At 45.6% G+C, this 26,302-nt stretch overlaps 1 protein-coding gene across 1 annotated transcript in view; it reads right to left on the bottom strand.

The window, feature by feature from the left end:
* The window catches only part of NDUFAF5 (NADH:ubiquinone oxidoreductase complex assembly factor 5), a 534,186-nt gene that overhangs the window by 76,655 nt on the left and 431,229 nt on the right, over window positions 1-26,302 (bottom strand). The window contains exon 9 of the mRNA XM_069608340.1: window positions 12,884-12,967. Coding sequence (XP_069464441.1) covers window positions 12,884-12,967 — 84 coding nt within the window. The remainder of the gene's footprint in view (window positions 1-12,883; window positions 12,968-26,302) is intronic.

Genomic DNA, 26,302 nt, shown 5'->3' with positions numbered 1-26,302 from the left:
TCATCCGGAATGTTCAAAGCCTGGGAGACCCGATTAAGCGGCGCAGGATGCTGAACCTGATGCGAGATGAGGGGGATATAATAATCCTCTAGGAAACCCATTTAGATGGTGTAGAATCGGGAAGCTGGCTCGGGGGTGGTTTGGACAGGCCTTCCATGCTCCATACCATCGCAAAAGGGGGGGGGGGTCTATTCTTGTTCACAAACGCCTTCCCTTTACCCATAACGTATTTAAAGAGGCGGGGACGTGGGATCTCTACCCAGCTCATTCCTATTGGCTAACATTATAGTATTTTCTAAACCCGGTAACAACCCTACTGAATATGGGGCATATAGACCGATATTCTGAATTAATACGGATGACAAGATTTGGGCAAAGTGCTTGGCGAGTCGATTAGACCCCCTTTTGCCACAGCTGGTCCATCCGGGGGCGGCACTCTTGCGATAACTTAAGGCATTTGCTGAACGTGGTGGCTGTGCACGCTGATCAGGATGATATTATTTTATCTCTCGATGCCAAGAAGGCCTTCGGCATTCGGCTTCTGTATCTAGATCCCCATGCGTTAGTGGTTACCAATGGATTTACATTGGCCCCCTTTCGCTTACATTCAGGCACACGGTTGTGCTGCCCCTTATCACCACTGTTGTATGCACTAGCCATTGAACCACTGGCAGACAGGATTCAACGAGACGAAGACTTGGTTGGTGTTAGGGAGAATTCTCATAAATGTGCTAATTCCTCTCTACCTTGGAGACCCCCAGCTCTTTTGCTGAACTTTGGGACTATGTACTTTTAATTCTATCTGTTTTCTGTGTTTTTTTCTTTTGATTATAGAGCCTAACCAACTCCATAGGCATCATCTTTTCATTTGTGTCACACAGCATCCTCAGTGCAGTGGCACAGGGAAAACCTTTCAGGCTTTCCCGAGGTTTAAATACTGTCTCTGGGATAAACTACTGTTTCCCAGGGTAAGTAAAGTGAAAGTGACTTTACTAGTCGTTTAAATTCCTAGACCCAGCACACCCTATCTTACAATAGAGTGCTGGAGGGGTTACTTAGTATCCCCTGTGTCTAGATACTCATGTAGCAGTCAAATGCTACCCTTTCCTCTTAGAATGTCTGGTGGCAGTGGTTTTACAATGAACTACCATGATTTTTCCCGACCGGGAACTATTCGTAGCTACGGTAATGTTAAATCGCGGGAGCCATGTTTTTCAAGATAGCGTCTGAGCCCCCTTCGTCTAAACAGGTCCCGGTCTTCTTTTTTTGCCAATTTCTTTGTGGAAAGATCCTTCTAGAGTTTATCTCTGCGCGCCAAACCAGGTATGGTCTCTTTGTTCATTCACCTTTGGCAGGCTTCAGGAGTGAAGACCGCCTCTGGCGCCCGAGTGTCTGGGGTGGGCAGGAAGTGAGGGAGGTGTTTGAAACTCCCTGTGCTTAGTCTCCTAGGAGACCCAAATGCACTCTGTGGTGATTGGCTGGCTGACTGTCCTGCAAGGACAGCCACCCTGCTGGGTGAGCGGCAGCTATGCTGGAATGAATGGGAGAGAACTGAATAAAAGGCAAGTCTCTTGGCTTGGAAGGCAGAGTCGACCACTGGACGAAGGAACCCGAAGATGAGCTTGAAGAGGACGGCTGCTGCAACTCTTGGACCGTTGGTTTGCCCGGTGAAGCCCTGCTGCAGGTCCAAATCGACAAGTTCTAATTGACAGCCCCTGCAAGGACGACTTCTCCCTTTGAGTTGGTTGGACCAATCAGCTCAACAATAAGCCACCTGGATACTCATCTCAGAGCTGGTTGAATTTCCTCAGAGTTGCTGCCGGAAACCGTAGAGCCAGGGAGAGCGACACCAGTTTGTGTGCTTTTGCTTACAGCCACTGAAAGGTTGCCAGTTGCGAGCCTTTGACTGTCCCAGTGCAGTGCAGGAGTCCCCCGTCGTCCACCCTCTTGTCTCCTCGACTGAGACACAGGAACAGCGAGATCTGCAGGAACTGCCAGGAGCAGAAGTCATCAGCTGCCTCTTTTTCTTCATTTGTAAGGTACTGTAAAGCAAGACAGAGTACTTACCTCTCGCTGTGAAAGTGCTTGAAACTTTCGCAACTCACAGGCATAATCAGCTTGTGACCCAACATATGATTCTTCTTGATACAAACTACTTCTGAGAACTTTGGCAAATACTTTTCCGTTTAACTACCAGAACTGCTTTATCCTATCCAAGACTTTAGCCCATTGACTTTGGACTAGCCTATTGAATTGAATTGACTCTTCTGGTGAACTCAAAATATTTGCACTGTCTAAGAATAATTGTAACCTTTCTTGTTCTAAGAACCTTTGCCTTTTACTCCTCTCGAAAAGTATTCTGAATGCCTACAGTAAGATATTCATGTCCCCTGCAACCTTATTACCATAAGTAACCTTTGATTGAAGGTTGTGTTTGTGGGCCATTGCAATAGGGTCTTATCTGATTCAGAAACTTACAGTGTACAGTATTGAAGTATATTTGTGTGTGATTATATAATTGCCTCCTTCTATTGAATGTTTTATAACTGACGGGTTAATGCATTAATAAGTGTTTAACCAAGAAACCTTGAGTGTAAGAGTTTACTTGAACACCTATGATTGTAGACCTCTGTGTAACATCATTACAGCTCACATTCCCACTTGAGATAAGCCTGGCTGCTCAACACGCTACCAAAACTGTGTATTAGAGACTTACACCAAAGGTTGGTTTGCTTACACCTGTAGTCATAGTTGCTTGTAGTATTCCCAGAGGGTACTGCATTCAAACTTTGCCTAACAGTTGGCATCGTTAGAGCAGGGACTGAACACTGCATATCTTTATATGCAGATGATGTTCCATATCTCAACAACTGGCTGCGGTCAACCTCCATCTGATTCAGTCCATATTGCAGGGTTTTGGCACGATTTCAGGGCATAGTGTCAATAATGACAAATTTGAAGTGTTACCATTAGGCACAGATATTCTTTGGGACCCGAGGGGGAAGTGGCCCTGTTTAGATTACAATTGCACTCCATCAAATATTTGGGAATTCATGTCGGCCCCTCAGTAGATACCCTAAATATCCAATGGTGCACTCAAAGATTCAGTTAGATTTGCTTAAGTGGAACACGTTGCCCTTGTCACTGCAGGGTATGATTAACGTGGTGAAAGTGAATACCTTTCCCAAATTGGTGTATTTGGCACAAATGATCCCTGCCCCCATGTCTTTGAAGATGCGACTTGACCTGGCCAGGCACGTCGGGAAATTTATTTGGCGGCGTTAGGTTGACGTTTGAGTGGTTGTGTGCCTCCAAACAAGATGGGGGATTAGCACTCCCCGTGAGGTACTCATATTTCCTGGGGGTGCAAGCCTGCTGGATCAAATGTTGGCTGAACCCAAATGACAAAGCCAGCTGGCATAAAACAGAATTAACAATACTACAACCCCTTACGCCATAGGAGGCTGTGGTGCTGCCATGGACCCGCCTCCCGCGTAATATTTCTTCGCACCCCATAGTGGGATCGTCTCTGAAATATTGGTATCAGCTGTTGAAAAAAACATGGGTGGATGTGAAATCAGAGCTGGCTTGGATAGCCCTTGGTGCACTGATTTTGATGGGTCTGCAAGGGAAGGAGAGATGGGCCAAGTGGGAAGCCTGGGGGCAGGTTCGCATAATGGATATATTCGATGGTGCGACTCTGGTACCATTTACTGATGCCAAAGCGATACTGGGTCTGGAGCGAATGGCCTGGTTTGAGCACAGAGCAGTGATTTTTTTGATCTGTTCCCAGACGACAGAGGCCACTTTTGCTCATAGCTCCTCGAACTGCGAATTAGAAATGGAAGTGGATATGCATGAGTTTCCCAAACTGTAGGCCTTTTATTTACATAGCATTCCGAATAACATGGGGAGAAATGGCATATTGGCTGAACAAAGGGCGGCAGAGTTGAGCACTCAGCTTGACTGTGGGGATATAAAATGGGACTCGCCAGAAGGCCCAGTCGTGAGGATATAGGAGGGCCTGGTTTCAAGCTTGTGTGGCCTGGAGAGACAAGCTTATGCTAACCGGCGGGGTGTGGAGAAGGCAAGACTACTTTGGGGACTGTATGAACAGTATCTATGAACTATTCTCAGTACTGTGAACCGAATCAAGATTGTGCCTTCATAAGGGTTGGGGTATAAGGACGTGTAGGTAGGAAGGGGCAGTGTGGTTCTGGATAGTAGAAATATGTATGAAGTGGATAGTAGAAATATGTATGAAGTATGTGCTCAATATTTAAGTGACGACCAGAAGATTTTTTTTCAGCAAATAATTTTCAGCAAAAAGTGCAGTGAAAAAAAGAAACGGGCGATGGATGAACATCGTACCAATATTTGAAGGTCATATTGTCCTCTAGTTGCATCTGCCCTTATACCGGGAATGGTACATTATCTGAGGGTAGGTGGGTGGGTTTGGTGGTTGGGTCTGATCACTGGGTGGGGTGTGGATATGTAGGGTGGGCCATTGCTATGTACGCATTTCATCCTGTTCGTATTGCTCTAGTCTTTATGATTGCTTTTGGTCGTGTTACGTATGTATATATGTATGTATGCATGTAATGGGATTTGTAAAGCGCGGCAAAGACCTGGAGGCATCAAGGCACTAAGGAGAACAGCGTCACCAGAGAGGAGAGGAGGGCAACACATGTTAAAGCAGAAAGGTTTTTATCTGCTTGCGAAAAAATGGATAGAACGCGAGTACTCCTAATATGAAAAGGGAGAGCATTCCACAGCGACGGGGCCAAAACAGAAAAGGATCTGCCTCCCGCACAAGAGCGCTGAAAACGAGGGACATCCAACCGAAACTGGTGGAACGAGCGAAGGGGTCTCTTAGGCTGGTAAAGGGAGAGCTTCGTCTGCAGGAACTCGGCCCCCAGAGAGTGAATGGCCCAGTGAACCGTGCATAAGACCTTAAATTTCACCCGGATTTTTACGGGCAACCAGTGGAGACACTGGAGGAGGTCCTGAGAATGCCGTGTTCTGTAGGATCTGGATATTATATTCAGAAGTGGTGCTGTCGGTGTCGGCGTGTGACCCTGCATCATCGTGACCAGTGCATCGTTGACTTTGTTCGACCAGATTTGGACCTGCTGCGGCGCTGTTCGGCCGTGCAGCTTGCCCCTTAAGGCTTGGAGGAGGAGCCTGCTGCTGCCCGGCTCTCAGCCCGACACACCATTCAAAAGCATCCACTTCCGTGTAAGCGGAGCGGAAGTGGTGCGAAAGTGGTGCTGCTGCTGTGTGGCGGGGGGCGGTCTCCATAACACCTGAAGACAACTCTATCCACTGTTATTATTTCACTTCTCCCTTCTGCTACTTAGAGAGGAGCTGCACTACGCGGGAATTGTGTCATCTGAAGAGTGATACAAAGGACCCGGGGGCAGAAGAGAGAGTTAAAACGAGACAACAGGTAAGGCAGCGAGTAGCTTCCTACCCGGCCCCGGCCGGGGCATTATCACCGGCTATAGCGTGCTCAAACAAAGGACCATTGTCCCTTAAACGGAGCCGTCTAGTTTTTGTAAGCAAAGCCCAGGACAAGGAGCAGACATTGATGCCAATGCCAGAAATTGAAGTGGCTCTACCTATAGACTCAAGGGGGAGGGGGATTGGGATTGTAATGCCAACTACACAGCCCCTTCCCCCACTAGTAGTGAGCGAGCCAGTGACATCTACAGTTGTTGCTATGACTCTGGATGACCAGAGTCAGCACACTCTACCGAACGAGACGGAGGACATGACGCATCTAGGGCTGACCTGCCTCCTGAAAGGTACGGACCAGTTGGACACGAATAAAGAGCTTAAGAGCCTTGACGCCTTGGCTCATAAGAAAATGGCAAGAGAAGCTTCTAGTGCGGAAACGCACACCCAGGAAGTCTCTGGGGCGGGTGAAAACTCAAAAGATCGTATGTTACCGCAAGAATTCCCCATACATCTGGAGGGAATGATGGGGCAGATTCCTGATAAAGGTCAGGCGGAAGGGATGGAAACAGAAATCTCAAACATAGAGAAAGATCTGCCCATTAAGCGACTAGCAGCCCCAGGGGAAACTAATAGCCTGGTGGGACAACAGGGGCCCCGAGAAGTGAATGAGAAGGCTCACCTAAAAATTCCCCCTGCCAATGAACCATCAATGAGCAGCACAATAGCACCACGGGCGCTGCAAAATCATTCATGTACAACAGACATTTTTAATAACATGGAGGCATGTGCGGAATATACCTGTGAGATGAGGAGCCTGCCCCTGGAAAATGACAAAAATAATGCCCTGCAAACTGGGCCCAAGGGTGCGGCTCATGAAAAACAAAGTAACTCAAGGCTCGCCTCCAAACTAATTCAGGATATTTCAAACCTCACAGGGAAAATTGTAAGGGAAAAACAGAGAAGCCTATCATTTATGAAGGATAAACTGGCCGCACTCGATGATGAGGATACATTGGATCTATCTGATTCTAATCCAACACAGCTGTTGGGCAAAGTGCAACAAAACCCAAGTTACATATAGATGGACCATAGAAGAGGCTCCCCCCACCCCTGCAACCTAAAGAGGACCAGAACCTGGGGATTGATGATATTACCCTTGGGAAAATAAGTGACTTGTGCAGTAAGGATAGGATGGAGGACTTCGTCCATACCCAGAATGTGATGATGGCTTCGCTGAAGATCACACTCACCCCATTCCTTAAACTTTAAGAAACTATCAACGAAACCCTTCAATCAATCACTCTATACATTAAATCGGAAAACAGAAGAGGAGATTGGTGAAATCGCAAGTTTCACGAAACAGCTGGACGTGAGACTGGAGAAGGAGTCAGACCTGGCATACCAATGGCAAAATCGCTTATGCGATTTGGCACGACAAGAATCGAACGATAAGCAACTTCTGATGGAGGCAATATTAGAAGACCATAAGTGGATAAGGAAGTTTAATCATCAATCTTCTTTGGCCAAAGACACCTCCCAGGACCCCTCAAGAAGCTTCGTCCCAGAAGGAAAGATGGCCAATCAATTGGAAATGAAAAAACTCAAGCAAAAAGTAGGTGGACCTCTAGTACTGGGAAAGGGTGAAAAGGCTTCCAGGCCTGCCAACTCAGACTGCCTGTTGATCTTGGACGATGAAGAGCTAAAATCAAGCTATGCGATTTTCCAGGACCCTAACCAGGCATCTAAGAAAACGATGGCAAGTTTGGAGGCTACTACACAAAGATAGTGTATGGAAAAAAACACAAAAGAAAAGAAAAAAACAAGCAACAAAGCGAAAGGCAAATGGCTCTAGAGCCTTTTTAAGAAATATCAAACTGCCCTCAAACGAAGACACATAACCTTTACCAAAGAAACCAAGGAGAGAAATAAACTTGTCTAATGCACCAAAAGAGAAAGTTATAAATAAATTTACTCTAACACATGGAACGGATTTTGGCCCAGATAATGAAAAAGAGCAGGATACAAGTGACTGCCTGAGTGACCTAATAGAAACAAATGAAAATAACAAAGAGGTAGAACTCTGGGATAATATCAGTTTATCCGATTGGCAAGCCATAGACAATCAATCAAGCTCCGCTCTAGTGGGGAAAAAAAGGAAAAACAAAGGAAGATCTAAAAACAAAGGAAGATCTAAAAAAGAAGGAACTGGAAAAAAAAAAGAAAAACGATGAGGGTAAAGTGGTAAATCAACGTTTCCAATACCCTAGAGAAGAAAGAAAAAAAGACAAGATGACTACTCCGGTGAGGAAACGAGAAAATAGATCACAACGGAGATCAAAGCCCCGTGTACAACTCTCAAAAGACCAGCGAGAAAGAAGAGATTTTAAAAACCAAGACCCCCCGAACACCAACACCAGATAGAATGAGGACTCGGTATAGGACCACTAAAAGTCCAGATCTCTTAAGACAACTAAAAGCCAGACGAAGAGTAAGATACAAGACGAGTACTGGAAACTCACAGAGTTCGCTGTTGCACAACAACATAAGACCCAGGAACATAGAAAAGCCAACCCTTGAGGACAACCAAAGGGCAAATTGGGAGGAGAAGAGCCCGGTTTGGCGAACTTACAAATTAAAATTGGAACGGACGTGGAGCGATAAAAAGAGGATTTTGCTGAACAGGAATAGGTTGATGGCAATCCTCAATGATCTACCTACGACTTTAAAGATCTACAATGATGATGTAGTAATTGTCGAGTTCATTGATGAACAAAGGACTGATGTGATCTTAGTACATCTGAGATTAAGGAGACTAAAAGAGAGACTGTGGCGAGCAAGACGCAAGCTAGCGGACTGGGGCTTTAGGCTCACTGACTCAGAGACTAAAAAGGCGAGACGGGAAGACAAGGCCCCAAGACCCACAGAAGGGTGTAGGTGCCTTTCCCCGGCTTACTACGTGTAAGATAAAATAAAATAACCAACACGACCCCTGTCGGGGAAGGAGGCACTGAGATCCGGCTGCAAGAGTTCAAAGGATGGTTTATTTCTCCAGCTAGGAAATAACCCAAAAAAATGCCCACTCTCCTTTACATCATCACTCCTATATATATCAATTAAAGTAACTCGAACAAAAAATACTAAATGGACCCGATTGGCCAGGCGGTGTGGTGCTGTAGGTGTGGGTGGCATCTCTTCCTTCTGATTGGCTGAGTGGCTGACGAGATGATGGAAGTCAAATATCTTGTGCTTCACGCAGGTCAGGGTCGGTCACTGGTCACTACCTAAGCTAATATGTTGCATTCGTAAAACACTAAATAACAAATTATCTAAACATTTTATGCTACTTTTCATATTTCTACACAAATCACACATAGTATTTATTGTCAGTACAATTGGGTCATTTGTGGCTTTAATTGGAGGCCTTGACCTTTATTGTGCATGTAAAAAGAGTCAAGCTGTGTTTCACATATTTCCTAAGCTTTAGACCTATTAGTATAAGTAAAAACATATATTGTGGCAAAGTGCTTAAGGTTAGTAGTGGGTGTGTTGGGTGGGTTTCGCAGCGCAGGCAAGGGTCTGGCACTTGAAAGAAATACCTTACAGGGAGCGCAGGGTCAGGATGGCAATAAATTACTCTAAATGGGGGTGGGTGGCTTGCACGTTTGTGGGGATGAATGAGCAAAAAGTGCTTTGCTCATCCTGGTTCACATGCTGGTTCTCATGTTGGCAATGATCTCAGAGGAAGAAAACTGTATCATGTTGGTTGTTGCAACTTTCTCCAGCTTCAGCGTGAGAATGGGAGCGCAGAGCTTTCCTTCGCAGGGGGAGTGCAAGGGTGGGGGCCAGCCAGCTGCCTGCGCGCCTTGTGTGTGTGTCTGTCCTTGGCTGTTGCGGTGGAAAGGGAGCTGAGCCTTGCTCTACTATCGCAGTGAGGCCTGTTTACCCAAGATGGAGTCGAAAGGGGGCACAAAAGATGGATGCCCCATGTCCTGCTCAGTAGTCCCCATCTATGTAGCGGTCAACCGTGGTTAACTTTACATAAGGGCAAGGGGCAACCCCACCACTGGAGGCACGTGGTCCAAGTCCCGTACTGAGGAGTGTATGGTGCGAGGGGGCCTGGGGGCCCCTTGCTTCCCATACAAGGGCGACGGGAAAAAACCTGGAAAACAGTCAAACTAAATTCTATTAAGACCCGGCAGAGTGAGAGGTCAAATTCAAAGTCGAAAACTAAGCAATGTCAGGAGAAAGTAGAAAGAGTCAGCACGGAGCAAGCAAACTAAACAAAAGGCCACCAGAAATCGACAGACAATATGTTAGCAAAGCTAAGATTCACTATTGACAACTCGAGCCAGAAGACTAAAGAGGCAGGCCAGGGTGATAAGATCCAGAAGAAAGGTGAAACGAGATCCCGAATACCTAGCATCCGGATGGAAAAAAAGAGACAATAGATCGCTGCAAGAGGAGAGGGGAACAAATCTCTCCTGGCCTCATGGAACACACGGGGGTTTGGCCATCTGTACTAGGGAGAAAGCTACCTTTTGGGAAAATTCGAATTAATCTGCTTACAAGAGAGCTGGATAAGAACAACCCCTGTGTGTGAAGGATATCAGGTGTACATAAATCCGGCACAGAAAGGACCCCTAGGGAGACCTCGTGCTGGGCTCTTGACCTTAGACAAAGATGAATATCAACTACAAGCACTGGAACATCTGACTCCGAATCCTCTCGTCCAGATAATAAAACTAGTGAAAAATCGAGGACCACACGAAAGTAGACTACTCCTGATTAACACGTACTGGAGTATTAAAGACTCAGAAATGGGGAAAATATCTAGCAGATATTATGGCGACTATTGATGCTTCAAAGCTTTTAGGAGAATGATGTAACTGAGTTAAAGCAAAGACCAAGAAATCCGTGGCTCATTGAAATTGATAGGGAAGATATATTATCTAGGATTAAGAACCGGAGTTCTTCAAGAGCAGCTGGCCTGGACGGCATTTCCAACCCTATGCTGAAGGAAAATGGGGAGGTTTGGGCATACTTTATTCTAGTACTATTCCAACAGATACTAAAAATGAGAACAATCCCACAAAGTTGGAAAGAGGCCCTAATCGTTCCAATTTTCAAGAAAGTGGACCCCACAAATCCCAGGAACTACAGGCCAATTGCCCTTCTCGCCTCTATTGGAAAGTTGTTCTCCTCTATCCTTCTGAGAGATCTAAAAAGATGGGCTAGAAGGACAGGAATCCTAGAAAAACGCCAAACAGCATTTATGAGTGGCGTTGGTACCTCCCTGAATTTATTCATCCTGAACATGCTAAAACTTTGTGCACTGGAAACTAAAAGGAATATATACCTTGGTTTCATCGACCTCGAACAGGCCTTGGACGGAATCAGTAGAGAACTGCTTTGGGCCCAGCTAAAAAAATGAATGGAACTGTCCGGAAGATCTGCTTGAAGCCATTCAAGAACTCTACACCAATACCTCAATTCAAATTCTGGTCTCCAAAGGAGGTGACGCGACAGAAAAGATCATGACGTCGAAAGGTATAAAGCAAGGATGTGCCCTGGAACCTTTTCTGTTCGTCCTTTATTTGGCGGACATGAAGGAGTCCCAGGAACAAATTCGATCATTCCCACCAGTATTCCAGGATGAGGCTCTATCCTGGATCCTATACGCTCATGATATTGTATTCATGGCTCAAACTCCTATAGGCCAACAAAGACGTATTGCGGAATTCGAGATCTACTTATGCAACAATAACATGAAGATCAACATAAAAAAATCGATGATCCTGATAATGCAGTCGACTCGAGAATCCAAGGTTATAAAAAAAAAATGCATTCACCTGGTCATTAGATAACCATCCCTTGGAAATAGTAGACTCAATTGTCAACCTTGGTGTCCGAATCAATAAAAACGTTAATGAACAGGCACAACAGAGCTTCATTAGAGAGAGACTGAAAACTTTCAAACCAAGGCTGTGCCCTCCATCGGCGATATGGAACCTTTTCAATGATGCCACTAATCTTATTCTACAAACAAAAGGTTGTGGCGATCCTGTCCTATGGCGCCGAGTCTCCATTAAAACTCCATTGGAAAACTTGCGGGGTGTTTGAGGCTCTTTTCTGGAGAAGGGTCCTTAGGCTTCCTAACTGGCTATCTGTTTCGACGATAAGACATGAACTGAGGCTGCAATCTCTGGTATCGGTAGTGCTGTGGAAGACCATTTCCTTATATCGGAAATGTATCCTGGACAAGCCGCCTATCCCTTTTGAAGTGCTGGCAAATAAAGATGAAAGAAAGGCAGATATCAACTTTCAGGCCTGGAAACAGAATTGTCAAGAAATACTATAGTACTATAACATCAAAATGGACATGTTGAAAGAAAATCCGGATAAAGCAAAGAAAACTCTTCATGAAAAGGATTGGGAGGAAACGGATATCCTGAAGTGGCAGAACAAAAACTGCCATAACATCATTTGGGAACGAAAGACATTGAATGATCCTCCTCCATACCTGCAAAGGTTTCCCTCATCTCGATCTAGGGACCTTTTGATGAGATGTAGGCTAAACATCTTGCCAACCAGGGAGGTTCAATATTTAAGAAAACAAATTTCGGCCCAAGATGCAAGATGTCGATTTTGCAACAATCCGGATATGTTAGAATCAGTAAAACATTGGTTGTTATCATGTCCGAAATTGATCACCTGAAGAAAGCAACATTTGGGAGAGTGGGTGGCCAATGTAAATACGACAACGGAAGAGGACTATTGGGAAAGAATACTGACAGCAGATAAAATCAGCCCCACCCTGGAAGCCCCAACTTCGTAGAATTAATTCTCACAGTGATTAATGGAGGACAATGAAGAACTTTCAGGGCTGTGTTGCAGTCTCACACTGAGATTTTGAAAAGAGAATGACGTCGACTTATATGTTAAAGGTTGAAATTTTGTTTAACCAATAAAACATTTTAAAAAATAATAATAATAATTATATCCATATTCAAGTTGGTTTCTTCTTATGTAAAATAAAAAGATTGAAATCAATAACAAGAAGAACATTAAATGGGGTCTATGTACTGTGGGGTTCATCTGTAAGAACAATCACGTATGGATAGTTTTCCCTACTGTACAGAGTATTATGATGAGACCTGCAGGAATAACGCAGGCCACTTATTTCCTAACCTAAATAATCTTTCGTAAGTGTGCCTGGAAACACAGATTATTGACATTGTTGCGTCCAGCCTCCATGTTACTGATGTTAGTTTTCATATTCTCTAGAAAAGTTTTTGAAGACAATTATTTCAGGTTGACATCGCTACTAATTCGTCTTTAACATTTATCAGTAACTTTCAACTATTTAGTATTTGTAATAAAGAGGATGACGACGGCACAGTAAGCAAATCAACTTTGTGCATACCTTTGTAAACAGCTGCCGCTGCCATCATGGTGTCCCTATGGAGCATTGGTTTTCTGTTCCAAGAGCAGTTGCTCTCTCCCATGGCTGAAATCAAGGGTAGAAAGGTAAATCAGGCTGCATATAAAACACTACTTATGAAGTGCATTTTCCACACAAAAATAATAGGCAATTGCTTTTCACGCTATGCATTTTTGTTCTGGAAAGTTCATAGGCCGTACAATGGTATACATACTTACACATATTTAATATGTGTGGTGGGGAGGCCCTGCACTGACAAATACAAGATTTCTTTTTATTTATTTAATGTGATTTAGTTTATATATAAACTTTACACACATATAAAAAATTAACATAACCAATTCCTATTTATATACTAGTATATACTAAACTAATAATAATAACAATAATAAACAAAGTAAAACTTCAATTAATTTAGAATAAAATAAATCACATATCATAGTACTCACTACATGCAATGAGTAATGCTTTCTTGGTGGCCCCTTAATTCTTCCTGTAGTAACAATACTCAGCTTTATAGCATTAGAGGCCTTTGTCAATTCATTATGGTCCTCTGCTATCATATAACATCTCCCAATATAGTTTCAATCTTCAACCAAACATTAAATATTGCAATAAGTAATTTGATGTTCTTATTATTAATACATTGTAACCAGAAGGTCATTTTCCCTATTGCTTCCAAGTCATGGACATAATTCCCATATTAGATCTCATAAATCCTTGACATATTCGGGCACTCCATCTGCAGATGTTTATCTCTCTCTGGTGAGTCCCTATTTTTACAGATTCGGTAAAATCGTTCTTGGATGGCGATTTTAGTAACAGCACCCGTTACTGTCAAAACTGGCAACTGTGCCAGTCTCACAAGTAGAATAAACCGTCTGAGTCTTTGTGATGGACAGAGATTGAGATAAATCTGTGATCTCTTAAATGTATATAATACATATTTCACAAAATGATATTTTTTTCGATTGCTTAATTGGTTATAATTTTCAAGCCAATCCCATAATTTTATATGTTTAGCTAACGAGTGTTGCATTGTGGTCATATCACTCCCCACTTTGGGAGTCCAGCATATATCAGTATAGAATGTTTTCATGCTTTCCTTCAATCTACAAAGCAAATGTGATTTAGATGTTTCCTCGTGAAATACAAGATTTCACACAAAAAAGGGAAGCAGAACAGACTTCAGTATTTTGTTTTTCAGGTTTCCCATTATTAAAGAATGAAGGAGCTCAGAACGTTTTAATGCAAAACAGAAAAGTGTTTTAAAACTGGTACAAAACTAAACCATCTATGCAGTTAGTAAACAGAAGGTGTTTAACCACTGGTTCTGGTGTGTTTCCTGAACTGGTGTTGGCAGTTATGACATGTAGGTGACATTTTCTCAGGGTGTAAACCGGTTCAGGTTTAACATTCTACCGATTGGGGAGATTTTGCACATCCTAGCTAAATCACCTTCGCTCCACCATTCCTGTGGATTGTGCAGTATTGTGGGACAAATTGAGTCTTGGAAGCATTTTTTATGCAATTGCACTGGCACTTTTAACATTCGTTTGCTGTATTTGAGACTTATATTGATTTATGTGAGACGCTGGACTCGTCTATCTGAGGTCTCTCAGTCCTCCTTGACAGTGGCTGCGGTTTGTGTTATCAAAGACACATCCAAGGTTAGGATTGAGGACCAGTCATTGTAACTGTTTTTTAGTGCTTGCAATAGGATGGTGATTCTAAGCATGATTTATATATTCCTTTTTAATAACTTACAATTTGAGTTTGGATGACCTGTGCTATTACATATCAAATTGTATGCATGTTGTGTATTTTATTAATGTTCAATGCTTTTTTACCTTTTGACCTTTTTTAATGATGTGTGAAATTGTTCTGTCTGCAGGTTCCGAACAAAGGGCAATAAAGTGGCGCTCAAATGTTATTTTCCTAAAGATGTCAGAACGAATAGCATGCTAACAATCAAAAGAAACTGGTCTGCTGGGTCACAATAGTTTAGCATATGAAGGCACGCCCTTGTATCCTCACGCCAGAAAAAAATACAACCCGATAGGGAAAAAAGGTCAAGAGATTTCTTGCAAGGATAACACGTTTTTAATAGTACACAAAGTAAAAGTGCAAGCAAAGAACTCTGCTGCTCGAGAACGTTCTGCCAGAATCTGCATGAATAACACATAAGAGTACACAGTATCATCAGTGACATCATTATATATAGTAGAAACCCGCGCGGCTGGTTGGCGCGACCCTATACCTGGGCCTGCTCCATAGGGGATGCCAGGCTTGTCCGTCTGTCTTCCCTCACGTGGGGTCAGCTGGGCTCGTCTCCCCAGGGACTGAAGGTCAGGCTCTGCGCATGTTGCGATTACAGAGTTACTATTGTACGATAATGCTACTACATCATGGCATGCACCTGGAAAACTTAGGGATTTGCACAAGGGGAGGAACATGATCACGCAGACCCACACATTCTTTGTTCAGTTCATATCGCACTCTCTGCACCCAAGGCTTGCAACCTCATTTATTACTTATTCCTCCCTGTACCTCGTATTACAAAGGCTGTATTTATGGAAAATGGTGAAATGGTCGTGTTCGTTTAGATCTTTTATGACCATTGGTTTTATGGTGGTGGTCTGAGGTCACCCACTATTGCGGAAGTCAGTGGTGGGTGCCATTACTCCTGGTGGGCTGGGTGGGGGTTGGAGGTCTGCTGCTGGCCTGGCTGTGATGAATGTGCGCCGCAAGTAGCCTGGTGCTGTCTCATGGACTTGCAGGGTGCATTGTTCTTTACAATAACAAGTAATTGCAACAGTTAAGGAACAACGGGAAGTTTCTATGGGCATTAGCAGCACATGTTCATCTGCCCTGAACATTTGAGCCTGTTCCAGTTTCTCCGCTGGGCCTAAATTTTACCGCACAGCCATGCAGGCCTGACTGTGTCTACCATAACTATAAAATGGTGTCTCTTTATACGCGCGCACTGAGTTTATGCATCTATATTTCCTGCAATATTGTATTTGTGCCAGGTTTTTAGCACAGCCCTCTTCCCCCCTGGAACATCGCACATCTATCTATGGGAACCCGCCTCACTCTAATGCACTTAAGGGGGTGGAAAGGCTAATTTCCTTCCAAACATTCCCCCCTTTCCTTACTTCTACAGAAACAAATTCCTCTGCATACTTATGCTCATTTTCCCTCCTCACCGCAGCTTCATATTGGGGCATTCCCTTTATTGGCATCCACGCCCTACATATGTTTTGCAGGCATGTTATACATGTCATATAAATGCATCCGCCACCCCCTGCTAAATCTACCCATACTTCCTTATAATTTTCAAGGTCTAGGGGAGGGACAATGATCGTGTGGTAGAGTCTGTATACCTCATCTCCATAGGGTATGGGGACCACGTGATGAATGGGGTTGTAGGTTTGTATTTCTATTTCCTTTGTGCTATGAGATACCTTTGAAACGCCAATTGACACCATCATCTTTGTGCTATGAGGCACTGCTTTGGCACAACAGCTGGCAGGTGCAAAAAAGGACCAGGATGAACCCGATGACAGATACCAGCATCTTTACCAGTGCTCCCTGCCAGGATGGGGCCCAGCTGAATGCCAGTGTAAACCAGTCCTCTTCTTGAATGCCAGCTTATTTTTTCATTTTGACTGCCAGGTAGTGCACTGCAGTTATGACGTGTGACAGGGACCCATTTTCTGCATCTTCAGAAGACACGAACGTGCAACATGAACTCCCGATATTTTTGCACATGCCTCCTTCCATAGCTGTCAGCATATCCAAGACATAACGGTTCTGCATCGTCATCAGGCATAGGGCGCGCAATTCGACCTATATGACGTTGAACCCCTGCTCAGTGTCATTTGGACCGATTCCAGCGCACGATTTGGAGCCATTTGGCATTGGTTCGTGCTTGTATGCCGGTTAGCAATAGTAATGCAAAGCAAGTCTCAGATGAGCTAGACAAATTGTATTCTTTGGGTATCTCTTCAATCAGTGCTGATGAGTCTTTGGATAACTAGTTTGAGGGTCTCTTTTTTGTTCGCAGTTCGTCATATCGGCTCTTCTCAGGCAGGATGCGATTTTCTGGTGGTGGCAGCATGTTTTATTCTTGAACTGCTGGGGATACTGTTGGTGCTTCTTCAGGCATCCGCCCCCCTTTCAAGTGTTCTTCTGGGACTACTAGTAGCGATGTGTGTAGCATGGCCAGCGAACAATAGCTCCTCCATGATGGTTATAGGTGCAAGTACGCTTGTTGGCCACACACCCAGTAGTATTCCATCAGTGCTGCCGTGCCCCTCTTGAGATCTGGAATTAACAATGTTCTGTTGGATTGCTCGTTGGAGCCGACAAAGACAATTCCTTCACTGTGGAAACACAGCTCATAGCTCTCTTCTCGGTGCACTTTCGCTGGCTTTTTCATTCCTGCAATCCATATTAGTTTTGTGATGTGCTATGTGCATATTTGAGCACAGGTTCTTTCCACAAAGGCCACCGTTATTTGTTCGTATCCCAGGAGGCCTTCAGCTGGGCAGCTGAGGGTCGTTTCCTGCCACTTTGTTGTCTACATATTTCGCTCTGTCGATCGCTAAATATGGCTGTTTTAAGCAGTTGATGTTCGTCGGGTTGTTCTTGCATTTCTCGGCATCTGGATCAACAAGCTCTAGACGCACGCTGTGTGCCTGGAAGGTGCCTTTTAGCCCACAAAGCGCAAGATGAATCAGGCATTGTGTCATTATAATTGGGACTTCTTGTGGTACTAGAACCTTGGGTGCCCCTGATGCATGCAGTATCAATGAGCATGCATAGCAACTGCTATTGGTCGTTCGTTTTCCCACTTCACTCATGTCGGAATACCAACTATTTGAGTGCTCAGGATGATGAATATCTTTGATAGTATCCAGGCCTTGGCTATTGTATGCATCATATTAGGGCCTACATGCTTGTGTTTTCATTCTATCATGGCGTGATATATACCTACTTGGTGATATGCTACTGCTAACATTTGTACTGCTACTACTATTTGTGCTACAAAGAGGGTTTTAATAGTGGGAAGTTATATTTCAAACATTTTACTCATGCATACGCTCATACGGGCACTGGTGTATACAGTAGTGTTTAGCAGTTCTGTTATATTGAGAGGTGCACTTTCATTCAGGAGGGGTGTAAGGAGATGTGTACCTTTGCTCAGTTTCCCCCTCCCCCTCTTTTAGATGGCTTGCCCAGATAAAAGATGAACCCCAATAAATTCCTAACATAAACGTAAGTATGGTGAACAAGATAGCAGTAAAGTGCAAGCCGCAGTGATAAGAATATAGTCTAGTGGAACTAATAACATTTCTATCGTTCTGCAATAAACAGTTTGATGTTGAACGTTCCATTTTCTTCCTCCTGTAATGGATCAAAAACCAGGTGGGGCGAAAATAGCAGGGGGTGGGAGGGTAAAAAGAGGGAGCGTAGGAAAGGAGAAGGGAGGGGGACAGGAGTGGGCGAGAGAGAAAAAGTTTGTTTTAATTTACAGAGCGTATGCTTTTAGCAGCAATGCATGTCTGGTAGCTTATGCATGCACTTATATTGGCAGTATTAAGGTAGGTATGGTGAGGTAAATTGGTTGTCTTGTTTTAGGATACTGGCAAGGAATTTGGTGGTGCCTTTTGAATGTCTGAGAGGTGTATCCAATATCAAAGCCCTTTCACCTTTACTGCGAGAGGGGTGGAAAACACCACTTCAAAGGGCCCCTGGAACTTAGTATTGTTCCACTTAGTCACAAAGCTCCTTACATACACTAGCTCCACTGGCAACAATGGTTGGGTGGGCGTTGTGTCTGTAGCAGGTTGATCTGTGGTATTTTGGGGACTGTCCGGGCAAGGTGGTGCGATATGTCACGAGACGCATTTGATCGCACGTGTTAAATCCATCAAGTATTCTTTGAACTCCTCCCCCAGAACTGTTGCAGCTCTATAGGCATCTGATGCTCTCTTCAGAGGGGGGATGGGTGTGTGGATGCGCCTGCCCGTTACTATCTCGTGTGGTATGATGTGGTGGTGCTTACTTGGCTGGGGGCGCAAATTGAAAAGCGTCATTCCAGTGCTGAACACTTGGCATGTAGTCCATTGTATGACCATGGTTGAGAGGTGCTCCTGGAGATTTGGTATGAACCAGTCCTCCTGGATGTCTGCTGCAATGTGTTGTTTCAAGCTGCGAGAGGGGTAGGGCAATTGTTCAAATGCTGTGTGCAGTAGTTCAATGGGCATTACTGCATTCCCATTGCTTTCTCCACAAGAGATCAGTTGGTGATTGTACGCACCCTCGCTTGAGCCAAATGTCTTTCTCTTCCTGGGGTGCTCTCCATTGGAACTCAATTATTTGTGCTGTGGACAGTGTTGTGTATGGGTCCTTCTTGGGTTGTGTCGCAAATGGTAGTGACAAGTACTCAGCAGGTGTGGGCACTGGGAGGTACACCACCACTTTGGCCACTGCAGCTGCGTTTCCTAAAGAAATGTTGCCAGTGTAATTGGTGTGGGTGGCGCATTTTATGACCACCACTTTAGATGGCTCTGTCAGGGCGGGAATCAGGGCATTTTGTAGCACTGCATGTTCCATGGGTGAACTGTCTGCCCGCCGGAAGCCTCTTATTTTCCAGCACAAAAGACCAGCATGCACCATTGTGGTGACGTATGCGGAGTCTGAGTAGATGGTCACATGAAAGCCCTTTGAACGCCTCTATGTGTGCTATGAGTTCTGCTGCTTGTGCCGAGTAGTGCATGGGTAGTCTTTTCATTACTAGGGTTTCATACTCACCTGCTTCTAAGCGCAACACTGCCACCCCAGTATGTCTTTGTCCTGTGTCCTGGTCAATTGTTGCTGACCCGTCAACAACAACCATCTCACCCTCTCCTAATGGACTGTCTTTGGCTTTAGGGATGTCATCCTCTTCTTCCTCATAGGTGGCACAGTCATGTTGCTCTAAATCTTTGTCTGTGCACGCTTCTGTTAGGAACATGGCACGATTTGCTGTTTTGCATCTTACAACATGGATATATGGGCTTGAGATGATAATCTCATAAACCGGTGCTCTCTGGGTGATGAGGGTGGACTTCGATCGTTCTAAGATCGCAAATACTGTGTGCTCCACATAAAATTTTACTGAGTACTCCATCACAATTGTGGAGCATTTTTTGACGGTGAAGCCTGCTGCAGCGACAGCTTGTTCGCATGCAAACTTTTCTTGCATCACTGAATCTAATGGACCACTGTAGTAGGCCAGTGGCTTATGGCCCATCATGCTCTTCTGTGTCAGGACTGCAGTCATAGGTGTGCCATTTGAGTGTGAAAATATGTAACATTTCTGAGTGTAGTCTGGAGTGGCAAGAATTGAGGCTGTAACAATCACTTCTTTTAGGTCATTGACACTTTGTATCATGTCTGCTGTCTATTCTAGTGTTCGTCTGCCTTTTTGTACTTTCTTGAGGCTATGTAAGAGTGGCCTTGTTTATACTGCATAGTCCAGAATCCAAGCCCTGCAGTAGTTGTACAACCCCAGGAATTTCTGCATGTCTTTTACCGTAACTGGCTTGGGCATGGCACGCACAGTCGCTGCCCCGTCTGGTATAATTCTTTTGCCGTCTGATGAAATAAGCTGTCCCAAGTAGAGTACCTCAAGCTGGCAGTATTGGAGCTTGGACTTGTCAACCTTATATCCCTTACAGGCTAACAGTTGCAGCAGGGTAATGGAGTCCTTACGGCAGCTTTGATCACTTTCACTGCACACTAACAAGTCATCTACGAACTGGATGACCATGCTGGGTACATGGATGTTACCTGCCGGTGTTTAGTATCCTGTTAAATATGCTAGGGCTCTTGCAATACCCTTGGGGCAAACAAGTGTGCTCATAGCGCTTCCCACCATGTGTTTATGCTGTGAGGTACTGTGAGTCTGGGTGCAAGGGTATTGAGAAGAAAGCATTCTTTAAATCGACCACTGTGAAGTGTGTTGCTTCCTTCGGGATGTTGCACAAAATGGAGGCAGGGTTCCGAACGAGAGGTAATTCCTTCTGCACTACTTCATTAAGGGGGCAGAGATCCTGGATCATTCTCCAACTACCCCCAATCGCCTTTTTGACAGGGTATATGACCGTGTTGCATGGTGAGGTAGAGGGAACTATGATTCCTTGGTGCAGTAAGGCCTGTATTGTGTCTTTTACCCCTTCTTCTGCCTCCCCTGATAGTGGGTATTGTTTCACTCGGGGTAGTGCACCATTCTTTAGTGTTATTCTCAAAGTGGTCACTTCTTTTAGTAGCGCTACATCATGTGGGTTAGTTGTCCATAACTGTGTCGGCACATGTTTTAAATCGCCCTGAATGAAGGGGGCAGTGGAGCCTGAGCTCATGGGTGAGCCACAGATGAAGTGCTACGAAAATGGAATGCTAGACGGACTGGGACCGCAGGGGGTGTAAGTGCGAACCTCCAGGGCGGAGGGTGTGCAGATGCAAGTGCTGTGGATAGACAGGAGCTGGTGAGGATTGGTGTTGGAGGTCAGGGCCCTGAGGATGCATAAGGGCCCAGGACACCGATCGCAGCAACTGTGGTGTTAGCAGACGAGAGAAGAAGGGAAGGAAGAGGAAAAGAGGAAAGTCTTAAGGAGCTTCCGGAATTTGAGAAGATCCTGCTCAAGGCGCAGAGGGAGGGGGAGGCTATCCAATAGGAGTGAGCCTGCTGCGAAAAGTGAACAACCACCTACTCTCTGTTTAGCAAAACACTTTAAACACTGAGTTTTGGTGCCAGAGGAGCCTAGTGGTCTAGAGGAAGAGTATTTAGTGAGATAAAGTTGAAGATAGTGTGGTCCCCGGGCCTAGACAGCCTTGTGTATGATGCAGAGGGATTTGAATTTAATCCGTGTGGAAAACTGGACCTGAAGACTTTTTAGGGCAGGAGAGATGCGGTCCCTCGGCTTAAGGCCAAGGATAAGTCTCGCTGCCCTATTCTGGATTAGATGGAGGGGTTGCAGAGTGAAGATGGTAGATTCAGGGGAAGGCTATTGCAGTAGTGAAGCCTAGAGAGAACTAGGGCTTGGGTCACATTGAGCCTCTGAGGGAAAGAGAGAAAAGGTAAAATTCCTTTGAGAAGGAATAGCTGAAAGTGGGACTTCTTGGCAATGTCCTGAGTGTGAGGGAGGAGCGAGAGGAGTCCAAGATGACTCCAAGCTTTCTGTCTTCAGTTAAAGCCACAGGGGGAGAGCCCAAGGAGGAAGGTCAGAGTGAGGGTAAGAAGGAGGGAGCAGGGGTCCCGATAGGAAGGATCTCAGTTTTACAGGCGTTGAGACAGAGATCGTTGGAGGCGCACCAGACAGGAGAGCTTTCAGAATGCAGTAGGGGAGCACGTATTACCTTTCCTCCCACCTTTAAATCTAAATCTTTTGTATATGGAACCATTAAAACCACCCCAGAGAATCCCTGCATGTCGAGAGTTTTTCCAGATAGCGAGAAGTCACCTTCACTGATATACGATTTCTCGGCTCCTGAATCTACCATAAAGATGAATTATTTGTTTCCTATCTCTGCCCTCACCAAGGGTTCCTATTCTGGGTTTAGGGTCATCAACAGGACTGGACACGCAAGTGCTCTCTGTGGACTGTGCTAGTTGGGATAGGTGTCTGTTCCTGGGAGTGTGATCCTCTCCTCGAAGCTGCCCGTCGTCTGGATCCAGCGCGCGTCCAGGAACTCCTGCAACGGGCGCATCCGGAGCCTGCACAGGCGGATGAGATAAATGCAAGAAGACATCATTCCGAGGAGGGACTTGATGGACCTCACCCTGGCCGCGTCCGCAACCAGCATCCGCTGCACCTTGCCCAAGATGGCCCTTGTCCTTTCCTCCGACGGAGAGGCCAGAAGCGACACTGTGTCGAGCTTTGCTCCCAGAAACAGTGCGTCTTGTGCGGGCACCAGGTGGGACTTGGCGTAGTTTATGGAGAATCCCAGGTCCGTGCGTGCGCCAGTCCCGTGGATGATGGCGCCGGGGAGGATGCACCCTGCCTGGCGCCCGTAGAGCCCAACCGTTCGGCGCTCCCGGTGCCAGCGGACTCGCAGTGCTTGGCCTTCTGTTGGACCCCCGTCGCCGGGGCGCCCTCAAAGGTCTTAGAAGACCGCTCGGACTTCTTCTTCTTCTTCTCGCCTGACGGGCTCTTTCCTTCCAGCCAGTTGGCGAGACGCTGATGGCGGTCCTTCATGGTCCGCTCCGACATATTGCCGCTAAACGCACAGTCCTTCTCCACGTGCGTCTTGTCTTCATGCAGGCAGTAAAGGCAAAGGGAGTGTTCGTCCTCCTTAAAGACATTCTGAAGCTGGCATCCAGGGCAGACCCTGAACAGCTTTCCGGGCGTCGAGTTTCCCTTCTCCTGGGCCATGCTCGAGAAGGGCCTGAGAAACTTCTGGAGTCCACCAAAAGCGTGGCTCGACGAAATCTTCACCCTTGAGGGGCATAGAAGAATCCGACACGGGTCCCCGTTGATCGGATAAGAAACGGTGGAGCTTGAGGCTCTTTTGACCGAAAAAGAGAACATTTTCCTAAGAAAAAACGCGAAAAAAGCACTAACGCTCGAGAGCAATAGCACGAGGATCCCAACACTTGAACGTGCGGTAAAAATCTGAAGATGGCTGCCAGAGGCGGGGCTTAGGGAGATGGCAGTCATTGGCTGTGGTCAGTATGACGAAGAGATCAGTGATTGGTTACTACTGCGAAAGACAGATCAGAAAAGAAACTAATACTGATTTTTCTTTACCGAGGATTCCCAGCCTGACGACGGGGAATATTCATGAGCATGTGAATCCATGCCAGACCCCATGCTGGAGAAGTGGTGCGCTCCCACCACAGATCTCCAGTAAGGGTAGCCTGTTAGAGCTCCTGAAAGAGGCACACCTAATCAATGCATGGCAAGTAGCACACCCCACAACTAAGGCGTACACCTTTTCTGCATTGATTATATGCTGTTGGGGGCTGAGCAGGCTCACAGAATAATTCATACCGATATCGCAATTCTTGGGTGCTCCGACCATGATATGCCCACCCTCACACTGGAACTGGAGTCACAAAGTCCCTATGGGCGCAGATGGGTGTGCTATGACACCCTTTAGAGGGATCCTCTTTTCCGGGAGCAATTTCAAGACCATATCAGGGAATATTTTGAAACTAACGACACATGGGATACCTCGCTCAACATGGTTTGGGAAGCTGCAAAGGCAACCTTAAGGAGAGTCTTGATAGCGGAGGAGACAGAGAAAAAAAGAGCCTGCATTCTTCAAGAAGTAGCATTGAAAAAAGACATCAGACTTAAAGAGGCCCACCTCCATGCACAACTAAATCTGCCCCCACACAAACTGGAAGAGATCAACGAACTCCGGAGTGAGTTAAGTGATCTGTGGAAAGGGAAGGCCTTGACCCAAGTCTGATTCCTGAAGCAGAGATACTTTGAGAAGGGGGACAAAGCATGCACTATGCTAGCAAACAGGCTGAGGGCTGCACAGTTCTATGCTGATCTGTACTCCGCGGACGGCCCTGGGGGTAACAGCAAGAATACACAATACCTCATGGGAACACACTAACACTCATGACAGAAGAAAGTACACCACTGAATGTCCCCGTTGAGGACACTCAAATTCTTCAAGTGATAGCTGAGCTCAGGGTAGGCTCAGCTACAGGCCAAGACGGCTATACTCCTGCTTTCTACAAAGCGTATGGGCAGTCTCTGGCTCCATTCCTTGCAGAGCTCTACAACAACATAATGCAGACTGGCCAGGCACCGCCCCCATTTACCTAAGCTAGAATTGTGGTCTTGCCCAAGGATGAAAAGGACAAAACAGTATGTGCCTCGTACCGCCTGATCTTGCTGATCAATGTTGATGCGAAAATATATGCAAGTATCTTGGCATCCAGATTAGGAAGGGTCCTCCCCGGACGAGTGCACATCGATCAAGCAGGATATGTGAAAGGCAGGCATGGCTCAGACAACATACACAAAACACTTGATCTGATGGCAGGCTTGACTGCGGACAAACTCAACTCCAGTCTGGTCTCTATTGACGCTGAGAAGGCTTTCAACAGGGTAGAATGGCCCTTCCTGAGTGCAGTCCTTAGCAAATTCGGTCTTGGGGAGTGATGGTCTATGGGGGCCCTCGCATTATACAGAGATACACCTCAGCCCAGGTTGTGGTCAACGGGGTAGCCTTGGATAGGTTTCAACTGAGCAGGGAAACACGGCAGGGCTGCCCGCTATCGGCATTGGTTTACGTATTGGTTATCAAACCCCTAGCACAATAGATCTGCCAGCATCATGACATACCCAGGCTTGTACGCAAGGGGAGGGAATATAAGTTAGCGATGTTCGCGGATTAAATTTTGGCATACATCACTCAGCCAAACATCTCTGCCCCAGCACTAATACATGCAATCACGGAATACTGTGCACACTCGGGATTCTGCATCATTTTAACTAAAAGCACTGCCATGCCCCTGATGCCCAAACGCCACCGAGTCGTGTGCATCCTACAGCAGCAGGGCGTCCGGATGCACGAAGGGGTATTAAATACCTTGTAGTGACCCTCACGACACAGCTCGATGACCTATATAATGCAAACTATCCTCCACTCTGGGCCACCATTGTAAAGGATTTGGATAGATCGAAGAAGCTGACCAAGTCATGGGCAGCTTGATACACAGCAACAAAAATTAACATCCTACCAAGATTACTGTTCTTGTTCCAATTCTTACCAGTAAAAATCCCCAACAAATTTCATTTTGCGATTAAGAAGCAACTCCTTGCCTTTCTGTGGGCAGGCCAGAGACCAAGAATCGCTTATTCAAACACTCACTCTACCGAAAGATAAAAGTGGGCTGGGTTTCCCGGACATATATGATTATTACAGGGTGGCACAGTTTAGGGTAATCATGGACCACTTGCGAGAAAACAAGGAGAAACAATGAGTGGCGCTGGAAAATGACTTTGTCCCGGTCACCATGGGGGAATGGCTGTGGGTGCCCGAGAATAAAATTCACGTTAGGATCCGGACACACCATGTTCTGGCGGTTTTCTGGTCCCTGTGGCAGAGGGGTGCAAGCATTGTTGGGGACACATCAGGGCCCTTCCCGCTAAGCTGCATATGGGCCCTGCAGATAAGAGATCTCCTTATAGACCTGGATCGTTTCAAATCGATACATGAAGCTGGATTAGTCAGGGCCGGACAAATGTGGCGCAAGGGCACTGTGTTAACAAAAGAAGAGTTAGAGCAAGCGCTGGATTTGGGTATTATCCCCCCTCTGCTTTACTTTCAACTTCGAGGAGTGTTGCTAGAGCAACGATGGGAAGGGCAGTTTCAGCACACATAAAC

This window comes from Ambystoma mexicanum, chromosome 4q (assembly GCF_040938575.1).
Source record: "Ambystoma mexicanum isolate Mex_15411 chromosome 4q, UKY_AmexF1_1, whole genome shotgun sequence".
NCBI classification, from domain to species: domain Eukaryota; kingdom Metazoa; phylum Chordata; class Amphibia; order Caudata; family Ambystomatidae; genus Ambystoma; species Ambystoma mexicanum.
This window is presented reverse-complemented; position numbering and strand designations above follow the sequence as displayed.